The sequence below is a fragment of the Linepithema humile genome, chromosome 2, assembly GCF_040581485.1.
Source record: "Linepithema humile isolate Giens D197 chromosome 2, Lhum_UNIL_v1.0, whole genome shotgun sequence".
NCBI classification, from domain to species: domain Eukaryota; kingdom Metazoa; phylum Arthropoda; class Insecta; order Hymenoptera; family Formicidae; genus Linepithema; species Linepithema humile.
The window spans coordinates 12,359,989-12,371,397 of NC_090129.1; the positions used below are offsets into that span (position 1 = coordinate 12,359,989).

An 11,409-nucleotide genomic window follows, 5' to 3' on the forward strand; every position below is an offset into this window, starting at 1 on the left:
AGTTTCAAAAAAGTATGCTTCGGAAGACGAAGTATGTTTGGATGAGCCACAAAGAGCTCTAATTCGATCGCTTTTTGGATATTTCAAAGTCTTACATTCATTGAATCGCAATAGTGCGGTTTCAGCAGCATTTTTCAAATACAAAAACACTTTTCTTGCTGCATTGACGTACGATTTTTTTGCTATCATGCACCACTTGAATATATATTCGGCTTCCAATCGAGCACATATCGCCGGTTTATTAATTTTCCTCGATATCCGTCGAATATAGAACTCTGACCATTTTGGAAAGTTAAAACACTTTTGCCAAGATCGGACAGTACTGAATTTTTCTTTTACTCTCTCGATCGTCTTTGATCTTTGTACGATAGACTTGTTACCACGTTTTGCATAATACTTTTTGTTGTACAGTTTTTTTGAGTCAGAATGTTTGTGTTTAAATTTTCTTCGGCGATCTCTTTCACGTGCAGCATTTTTAAAATAATTTTTTCTTTTGATTTGCCGATTGTACAGCAATTGGTGTGAGTAATTATGGCGTTTTTGAGCTCGTTTATTTTCTAAATCTTTTTGGTACTCGTCGCGTTTTCTTTTACATTGTTCCTCAGGATTTTTTTTGTACTGATTACGCACTCTCTGACGTTGTGTTTCGGGATCTTGTATGTACTGATCACACAGTATCTGGCGTTTCGGTTTGGGGTTTTTTTTATATACCTCACACATTTTATAACATTTTATTTTAGGGTCCTGTTTATATTTATTGCGCTTTTGAGTGCATAAAAAATCAGCGTTTTTGGCATATTGTTGTTTGTGAGAAAAAGCATCTTTCTCGAGTCGTTTTGAACGCTGTTCTTCAGTTTCCTTGCTACGTGCAAGCCTTTTTCTCAGTGCATCCGCCTCTCGTATTTTCAATGTCTCCAACGGTAATAACATTAATGGAGCAGTTGAATTACAGAGGTACGGAAAATGAGTGATTGTTTGTCCTGCAAACATTGCAGACAAATGAGGTCTTAGCAAAGATCGATCGTACGTCACAATACAAGGATTTATGCCAAACAGAATCGATGTAGCAAACGCAATCGCCATAGGACCACAATTACAACCGTCGACTTGCGACTGGACTGTAGGAAAGACTATCGGATTGTTTTGAAAATCATGAAAAGGAAATAATCTCTCCACAAAAATTCGAATTTCTCCATTCAAATTTTGCTTATTAGCATTACGACTGCCTTCATGAGAATCATATATAATAACAGACTTTGCGTCGTAATGACAAGTAACCCAATGTCCGCCCGCGAAATTACTGTGCAGTATTTGCAAATGCTTCTTTTTTAGATTTTCGAGTGGAACAATCTGATCAGGAAATATCGTCAACCATACAGGTCGAGGTGCATATTCAGAATTTCTTTCGAGTAACGCATGGAAACTATCTATCATCGTTTCTGTCAACCATTCTTTGGAAATCAAAATGTCTTTTTCCTTATTGCCATAATAGAACTTGTGACACTGATGATGCATTTTGAGCTGGCGCTCGGGGCAGCCTTATACAGATATATGGCGCTTAGGGCAGTCTTTTAGTCATGCAAGTGTCACAATCACCTTAAACGAATAATTAAAGTTACAGAATTCTATATCAGATTTTTTAATTTGGCGCCTAGGACAAGCCAGCCAGGGCCAAAACTCAGCGCTATTGCAGCCGATATTTTAATTCAGCGCTTACGGCAGCCGTTATACAGCGCCAGAGCAGCCGATTATTTTTTCTAATTTTTTTCTGGATCTGAAAAATAAAAAAAGTGTATTAATACATAAAACAAACAAGTTATAAATTTTAGATTAATAATTGTAAACTTTGTACAAGTTTTTTTGCAATAAGCAAGCTAACAGTTTAAAATAATTTTAATAAACATATGCAGAGATTTAAAATTATTATACTAAATAAAATATTGCAGAAAATTTGCTTATAAAGAAGTGAAGCTACATTTATCTTCTGTATAGTATTTCTGAATAGTTGAAAATCAAGTAATCACATTAACATTTAAAAATAGTATTTATTTATTATCACTAAATCATCAATGCAATCTCCTAAAAATTTTTGCTGCTTTCTATTCTATATAAATAAATCCTGTTTATAAACCTTGCTTATAAAAAAAAAATTATTCCATAAATTCTACACTTATATTAAATATCTCGAAAATAAAACATTTTATAGGAAAATGTGTTAGACAAAAGATGTTTGGTTCGAAAAAGGAAAAAAGATGGACATATTAATTTGGATGAAAGCGCTTCGGAGATTTGAAAGTCAATCTAGTTTTTTTAAATGGAACTTTATCTTAATTTTTTTATAAATCGATTCCTCGCAATATTCGGTGTTAAAAGTTATATAGGTAGAATGGCCACAAATTAAATAGTTTATGAGATATTTTATACGTTGACATAATTTTACTAAAACAATAAAATATCTCATAAAATAGTCATTTTTCCATTACCTTATCTGCATACTTGTATGCACAAAATAATGAAAAGAATCAATTAGTGTAAAGAAATAAATAGTTGTTTAGAAAAAAAATATGTACCTGCTTGTTGCAAATTCATGCTTTTTCTTAAAAACAACTATATGTTTCCTTTACACCAATTTGTTCCTCTCATTATTTTGTGCTTATAAATATTCAGGTAGAAATATTATGTCAAATGAAAATAAACATATGCATATAATATATCTTGAAAACTATTCCATTTTTGACCATCCTACCCTTATAACTTTTAACAGCGTATATTGCAAGGAATCTATTTATATAAAAAAATTAGAGCGCTTCCATTTAAAAAAATGAGGTTTACCTTCAAATCGTCGAAGCGCCTTCACTCATAGTCAAACTAATATCCTTTTCCTTGCTTCCTCTTCAAAGCGAACAAGTTTTTTCTAAAACATTTTCCTATAAATAAAAAAATGTTTTATTTTCGAGATATTTAACAGTTTTTGAACTTTTGGGACACACTGTATATACAACCTACAGGGTGCGGCATTTAAATTGAAACGTCTAAATGCCACCCTAATTTTTTTAAATAAATCGATTCCTCGCGATATTCGATGTAAAAAGTTATAACGATAGAATCTCGTTAAATATTCATTTTTCGATTATCTTATCTCAATACTTTTATGCACAAAATGATGAGAGGAATCAATGTTTAAAAAAAATATGTTACTGCTTGTTGCAAATTATCATACTTTTTCTTAAAAATAACTGTGTTTTTTATATACCAATTGATTCCTCTCATTATTTTGTGCAGAAGAGTATATAGATAAGATAATTGAAAAATGATTATATTACGAAATATTTCATACTTTATGTAAAATTATGTCAAATTAAAGTATAAAAATTCTCCTAAACTATTCAATTTTTGGCCATCCTATCATTACAACTTCTTACGTCGAATATGGTGAAGAATCGATTTATAAAAAAATTAGAAGAGTTCCATTTAAGAAAACTTGATTGATCTTTAAATCTTTGAAGCATCTCCACCCAAGGTGTAACTAATATCTCTATCTCTTTTTCTTTTATGAAGCAAACAACTTTTGTTTAAAACATTTCTTTTCATTTTTATTTTTTATACATGATTCTGAAAGGTTTCCTCAAACTTCAACGGCGTATTCTAGCGGTCCTGATGAAAACAATTCCTATAAACATATGTCCTGCAATGTTTCCTTTTCAAGATACAATCATTTTTTAATTTTTAATGAAATTTTTAATTTTATTGGAAAGTGCAGTATTAAATCCAAAAAACAATCAAAGTAAATGTTCGAAATGTTCGCCAGCCGCAATTCAGCGCCCAAGAACAGTATTGTCGAGAAAAAAAGGTATCTCGAAAAGAAAGCGTTGTAGGACACGTTTATAAGAACTTTTTTCATCCTTATGACCGCTAGAATACGCCTTTGAAGTTTGAGAAGACCTTTCAGAAACACCTTGTATATTTTGGAGTCTGAATTAAAATGCCGCACCCTATATATGTATATATATTAATAATAAATAAAATTTTATTAACTAAACAACTGCAATAATTGTTCAATAATAAATTCAACAAATGAATAATAGAAATATGTTCCAAGAAATATGTTCCAAGAAATATGTAAGAAGGCAGTAGACCGTTATATTACAACGATCTCGTTTGTCTAATGCAGTGCTCGAAATTGGTTGAACATTTGAGCCGATTTCCGCGGTAAACGCCTCCTTTCCTCTCCTTACCGCGCGCGCCGCAGCCGCTAGGGCCAGCACCGCCGAGCGTTAGGAGCGGCACTATCTGATTATGAGTGGGTTCTTCTCCCTATTTATTAAAATTTTAAAAAATGTATTAAAATTTAAATATAAATTTAAAAATAAATTTTTTATTTTTAAATTTAATAAGTGGAAATATTTCAATAGATTTCTACGTCACTCATGAGGTACTAATGCTGACGCGTTTTTTTAAAAGTGGTTTCTATCTACATTATTGCATCAATTGTTCATTCTCATAAAAGGCCACAAGAAAATCTAATTAAGAAAATCTCTTTTATATATTTTTTTTAAATTAAGAATTTGTTATTTTTATCTTTAGTGGAATAGGCCTACGGGGGAAACCACTTAAAAAAAAAAGCGTCAGCATTAGTACCTCATAGGTGACATGGAAATCTATTGAAATATTTCCACTTAATAAATTTAAAAATAAAAAATTAATTTTTAATAAATTTTAATACATTTTTTTTAATTTTAATAAATAGGGAGAAGAACCCACTTATAATCAGATAGTGCTGCTCCTAACGCTCGGCGGCGCTGGCCCTAGCGGCTGCGGCGCGCGCGGTAAGAAGAGGAAAGGAGGCGTATCCCGCGGAAATCGGCTCAAATGTTCAACTAATTCCGAGCACTGGTCTAATGCATAATATATTACATGGTAACGTAAGCGCGAGAAAATCATATCTACTCAATAAATACCTGTGATAGCTAAGAAAGCATATGTATACAATAATTATACAAGATAATACATAAATAGAATAAATAGAAATGTTAATAATAGTAATTATTTCTTACCTGATTTTAAACTCCAGAAAGTATAGATAATATATAAGTAAGCTTCAGAAAGTCTGTACTATTACAGTTATTTGCGTAAAAATCTTCAAAGTAAAATAAAGCCGCAGATTTATTTTATTTTATAGCTCAGGCTTCTTCTATGTAACTCCCACAGAACAAATTCTAATGGATAGAAAAACAGAATATCAAAAATTGTTGCACATGTGTCTGTATATCTATAAATAAATCTAACTTTATTTATTGGTCAAGCAACGGTTTGTTGAATTTTTAAAGAAATATGTTTTCATCAATGATAAATAAATCGCAGAACTAATTTATTTCCTAAGACAATTGAATTGACTCGACGAACTGTATTTATGTAAGAAGGCAATAGACCATTATATTACAACGATTTCGTTTGTCTAATGTATAATATTAAATGGAAACGTAAGCGCAAGAAAATCATATCGACAAATACCTGTAAAAGTTAGGAAAACATATACAATAATTACAAGATAATACATAAAATAAATGGAAATGTAATGTAACAATAATAACTATGCATTACTTACTTATGTAGCCACTTCTTTATACCAAACACTACTTAAGCAGTTAACCTGGTACACTCTGTCGTCAATATTTACACTCACTGATCAATGAAGTACTGAACATTGACATCCCGAATTCATAGTCGCGACATATAGATCTACTTATATCGATAATCTCGATGATAACTAAATCCATAATGTACATTTACACGAACTTACTCCAAACTACATTACCAGCTGTCGAAGTGATGACAATATTATTGTGAAAGTTTCAAATCTGTACTAATTATCGATTCAATGATCTTCAATGATCTCTGCCCTGTGGGGACCTATGGCGGACCGCTTCGACATTTGTGAACGCATGAGGATGGAGGACGATGTAAGTAACTCCTTTAATATTGTTAATATTTTATTAACAAATAAAATTAATACAATAAAATTGCAGATACTAATGATGAACGAAGAATCGCTCCTCAACGGCGATGTCGACGTCGACGTCGATTTAATCACCGCCCATTCCGTCGCCGCCCGTTCCGTTGCCGCCCGTTCCGTTGCCGTCCGGGACGTGGCTGCTGGTTCCGTCGCCGCCGGTCCCGTCGCCGCCGGTCCCGTCGCCGCCGGTCCCGTCGCCGCCGGTCCCGTCGCCGCCGGTTCCGTCGCCGCCCGTTCCGTCGCCGCCCGTTCCGTTGCCGTCCGGGACGTGGCCGCCGGTCTCGTCGCCGCCGGTCCCGTTGCCGCTGATTCCGTCGCCGCTGGTTCCGTCGCCGCCGGTTCCGTCGCCGCCGGTTCCGTCGCCGCCGGTCCCGTCGCCGCTGGTTCAATGTCGAAACAAAACAGACAAGGTAACATAATTTTAATCTATTAAAGATTGTACCATATATTAGTACTTACATAGTGTATAATTATTAGTACTTACGTACTGCATATTTTCCTACGCACTATTTTTTAGTAATTACGTAGAATATATTTTTCTTTGTACTATTATAAAAACACATATGTAATTAAATTAATTTTAATAATTACAGATTATAGACCGAGAGGTAGAGCCGCAGGAGCTCGCCGACAGCAGGAACGATTTATGAAATTTTTATATCAGCTATCCATGGCACCACATCACTGGGGCAGACACAGGGGAAGAGGCAGAGGAAGAAGGTAAGAAAGCATTAAAAAATTTCTAAAAATTACAAGTTATAGTTACATGTATAGTTATTACATTTATTTTACAGAAACAATTAAGTATTATCAAGTCATGGTGTTCAAGCGGCTCGTCGCATCGCTCAAGAAAAAATTTTTTTTAGTTATTTTCTAATATTACCAATAAAACATCTGTTTCACAGAATGTAAGTGTGATGTGACAAAATACTTGTGTTAGAATGCGAAATAATTTAGTTACTATGTAATTAAGTTAATATTAATGCACAAAATTAATTATGTGACAAAATTGAGATTATTTTTCAATTATTTTTGCACATTTTAGATGTAACATTTATATTAAGTCAGTTGTATATTAACTAAATTATCTTACATTCTAACACAAGTATTTTGTATCACACTTACATTTTGTGAAACAGATGTTTTATTTCGAATATTCAAACTAAACTATTTTTTGTTGTAACATGTCTTCGGTTTGACTGCCCCATTGATATAAAGCCGTGGATAGCTGATATAAAATATCTTTGGTTTGATATTACAGTTTTGTTAAAATTTTTACAAAATATACGAAATAAAACTATAATATCAAATCAAAGACATGTTAAACATAAAATAATTTAGTTAAAACATTCGAAACGACACTTATTATGTTTCATTTAGCGTAATTGTGATATCAAACGCAATACTTATGTTTTATTTCAAATATTCAAATTAAACTATTTTTAGTTGTAACATGTCTTTGATTTAACTGCCCCATTCATATAAAGTTATGGATAGCTGATATGAAATATATCTTTGGCTTCATATCACGGTTATGTTAAAATTTTTACAAAATATGCGAAAAAAACTATGATATGATATCAAAGACATGTTAAACATAAAATAATGTAGTTAGAACATTCAAATGACACTAATTATGTTTCATCTAGCGTAATTGTGATATATCAAACGCAATACTTATATTATTAGTTATTTTTTAATATTATCAATGAAACATCTGTTTCACATGACTTAAATGCTATATAAAACACAAGACGTGTTATAATGTAAAATAGTTTAGTTAATATGTAATTAAGTTAATATAAAAATGTACAGAAATGTACAAAATTAATTATGTGACAAAATTTAAATTATTTTTCTACATTTTGAATGTAACATTTATATTAACTTAATAACATATTAATTAAATTATTTAAATTATAAGTTTTGCGACTGGATCGATGTCAACGTCGATGAGATGTTCTTCGTTCATTAATACTAATAAAATTCTATTATATGGCAGTTTATTTGTTAATAAAATATTATTAACAAGATTAAAGAATATAATTTTTTTTTTCATACTTTTCAGAAGTTTTTTTTAATACTTTTCGAGTTATTTTATATCTTAATCTGACATATTTTGATATAAAATTTAAATTAAAATATCTCTAAAAATATTAAGTTCTGGATAATCTTACCGTAATACTTTTATGATTAGAATAATGAGAATCAAGTGGTATAAAGAAAACGCATAATTGTTAAAAAAGTACATTGTAAATTGCATACTTTTTCTTCAAATAATGGGTTTTTTACACGTATTGATTTGTTTTATTATTCTGTGCATAAAAATATTACGGTAAGATTATCGATAACTAAATATTTTAAGAGATTTTAGATTTTATATCAAAATATGTCATATTTCTCTCTCTCTCTCTCTCTCTCTCTCTTTCGTGTTTGCGAAATTTTCGTAGTGCAACTTGGGGAAGTCGAATTTGTTGAACCTTGATACCTGGTGCAAGGAATTCCCGTAGCGCAACTCGGGGAAGTCGAATTCGTCGACTCTTTGCACCTAGTGCGAAAAATTCCTGTAGCGCAACTCACGAAAGTCAAATTCGTCGACCCTTGATACCTGGTGCGAGGAATTTTCGTAGCGCAACTCGGGGAAATTGAATTCGACGACCTTTGGCACCAGGTGCGAAAAATTCTCGTAGCGCAACTCGCAAAAGTCGAATTCGTCGACCCTTGACACCTGGTGCAAGGAATTCCCGTAGCGCAACTCGGGGAAGTCGAATTCGTCGACCCTTTGCACCTAGTGCGAAAAATTCCTGTAGCGCAACTCGCAAAAGTCGAATTCGTCGACCCTTGACACCTGGTGCGAGGAATTTTCGTAGCGCAACTCGGGGAAATTGAATTCGACGACCCTTGGCACCAGGTGCGAAAAATTCTCGTAGCGCAACTCGCAAAAGTCAAATTCGTCGAACCTTGACACCTGGTGCAAGGAATTCCCGTAGCGCAACTCGGGGAAGTCGAATTCGTCGACCCTTTGCACCTAGTGCGAAAAATTCCTGTAGCGCAACTCGCGAAAGTCGAATTCGTCGACCCTTGACACCTGGTGCGAGGAATTTTCGTAGCGCAACTCGGGGAAATTGAATTCGACGACCCTTGGCACCAGGTGCGAAAAATTCTCGTAGCGCAACTCGCAAAAGTCGAATTCGTCGAACCTTGACACCTGGTGCAAGGAATTCCCGTAGCGCAACTCGGGGAAATCGAATTCGTCGACCCTTTGCACCTAGTGCGAAAAATTCCTGTAGCGCAACTCGCGAAAGTCGAATTCGTCGACCCTTGACACCTGGTGCGAGGAATTTTCGTAGCGCAACTCGGGGAAATTGAATTCGACGACCCTTGGCACCAGGTGCGAAAAATTCTCGTAGCGCAACTCGCAAAAGTCGAATTCGTCGAACCTTGACACCTGGTGCAAGGAATTCCCGTAGCGCAACTCGGGGAAATCGAATTCGTCGACCCTTTGCACCTAGTGCGAAAAATTCCTGTAGCGCAACTCGCGAAAGTCGAATTCGTCGACCCTTGACACCTGGTGCGAGAAATTCCCGTAGCGCAACTCGGGGAAGTCGAAATCGTCGACTCTTGGCACCTGGTGCGAGAAATTCCCGTAAATTTTAATGATAATGATAATACTCTGGGCCCCGTAAATTCTTCATTCGTCCCTGCGGACAGAGGAGAAGAATAAGGAGACGACGTTTCTTAATTTTTTGCATTACCAACATCACTTTTTGACCGCTTGTATCTCTGAAACGGCTGGACCAATTTAAATTTTTTTTGGCTTAAATTAGTCGTGGCGATGCCGCCTTTAAGGATATACTATGTGTTTTTATAAAATTTTTTATATTTTAGTTGCTACAAACCCCCGAAAAGTCGACTTTGTGCGCGCAGGATAAGAGACTTAGTAGTGTCATTTTCCGAACTTTGCCAGAGATTCTTTTCCTGACTTAGTAGTGTCGTTTTTTGAACTTGGCCGGAGACACTACCGCGTCTCCTGATAGTAAGTACAAAATTAAAAAATTTATAAAATATTTTGATAAATTTTTTAATTTTGTATTTACTATAAATATTGTGTTAAATATTAAAATATTAACTAAAGATTTTATATATTTATTATAATATTTATATATAAATATTTATATAATCTGTTCATATTTTTGATTAGTTCAAACAATATATAAGAATTAGTTCATAACAAAAAGGTGTCTTAATCTTTCGTAACTTGATTTCATGAAAATCGGATAGTCATTGTTTCATGTAATCGACGTAAACTAATGTACACTAACATCTAAAATTAATTTTTGTAATAAACATCTCTTAAAGAAGTAACAATAATTTCTCTAAAGTTTTTTTGAGGTTATATAATTATACACACATATAATAGCTTCGTCTTTAATATCACTCGACTATAATAAATTGCATGTAATTAAATAAATATAAATCTTATTCTCTACAATAACGTAACGTAAAGCCGTAATAGACCCAGTATAAAGCGCGGAAAGATTGCGAGCGAACGAATTATGTATTTTCTTACCTTACAGCCTTATTACGATCATTGTAGAAGAAGCTTAATTAATACTTACCTCAGAGCTGTGGATTTAAGATGTGAGAGATAATCACAAATGGACACAATACTTATTCGGCTGGACACAATACTTATTCGACGAGAGAAAGATCTGCGTATATACGGACAGCAATGGGGAGAGCGTAGTGCGTAGTGCGCTTTAGTGACGAGAACAAATGCATATCGACGGGAACTATTTTATCAGTGAATTCGTCATAGCCTACTGATTGCGAAGTGAAATATTGAATCACTGATAGAATCAGTGGAATTTTCACTGTTTCAAATTAAGAGAGTACAATTTGAAAGAGACTAGATGGATTTTGTCCAGTTGTTTTGTCGTTTATTACGGAAACTTTCAATGCTTTGTGGCGCGTTTCTATTCCTTTTGAGTCGTATTTGACTTTGTAGATCTATTTATTTTTAATTATTTCGCCATCTTTTGGAAGATCTACTAGTTCCCATGTATGATTTTTAATAAGGAATTTATATTCTTAATAAGGAATATATTCTAGGAATATATTCCTAATAAGGAATATATTCTTCATCCATTATCTTTTTCCATGATTTTGTATCCGGGGTGTTTAGCGCTTCTTCAAATGTTTCTAAATCTGTACTTTATTCATGTGCAAAATAAGCGACATAATCCTCATATCTTGCGGACTTACTTCTCACTCTTGCGGAACGTCGTAGTTCAACAGTTGGAGCATTTTCGGGCTCTTCTAACGTTGAGTCATCACTAGGAATGGGATATTTGCTGGATTCACACTGGGTCCGATTTCCGACGTACGATGTCCGA

The 11,409-nt window shown here is 33.8% G+C and overlaps 1 protein-coding gene across 2 annotated transcripts; it reads left to right on the top strand.

Annotated features, from left to right (window-relative positions):
* The first annotated feature begins 4,460 nt into the window (after positions 1 to 4,460).
* LOC136998258 (antifreeze protein Maxi-like) lies at positions 4,461 to 8,014 on the top strand. 2 transcript variants are annotated; one of them, XM_067350819.1, is made up of 4 exons: positions 4,461 to 5,960; positions 6,027 to 6,423; positions 6,607 to 6,733; positions 6,808 to 8,014. In XM_067350819.1, exons 1-4 carry the CDS (start codon positions 5,889 to 5,891, stop codon positions 6,815 to 6,817), a joined length of 606 nt encoding a protein of 201 aa, XP_067206920.1. In that variant the 5' UTR covers positions 4,461 to 5,888; the 3' UTR covers positions 6,818 to 8,014. The 2 variants fall into 2 exon arrangements, with proteins under 2 accessions (XP_067206920.1, XP_067206919.1); XM_067350818.1 differs by having other exon boundaries at positions 4,461 to 6,423.
* The last annotated feature ends 3,395 nt before the right edge of the window (positions 8,015 to 11,409 follow it).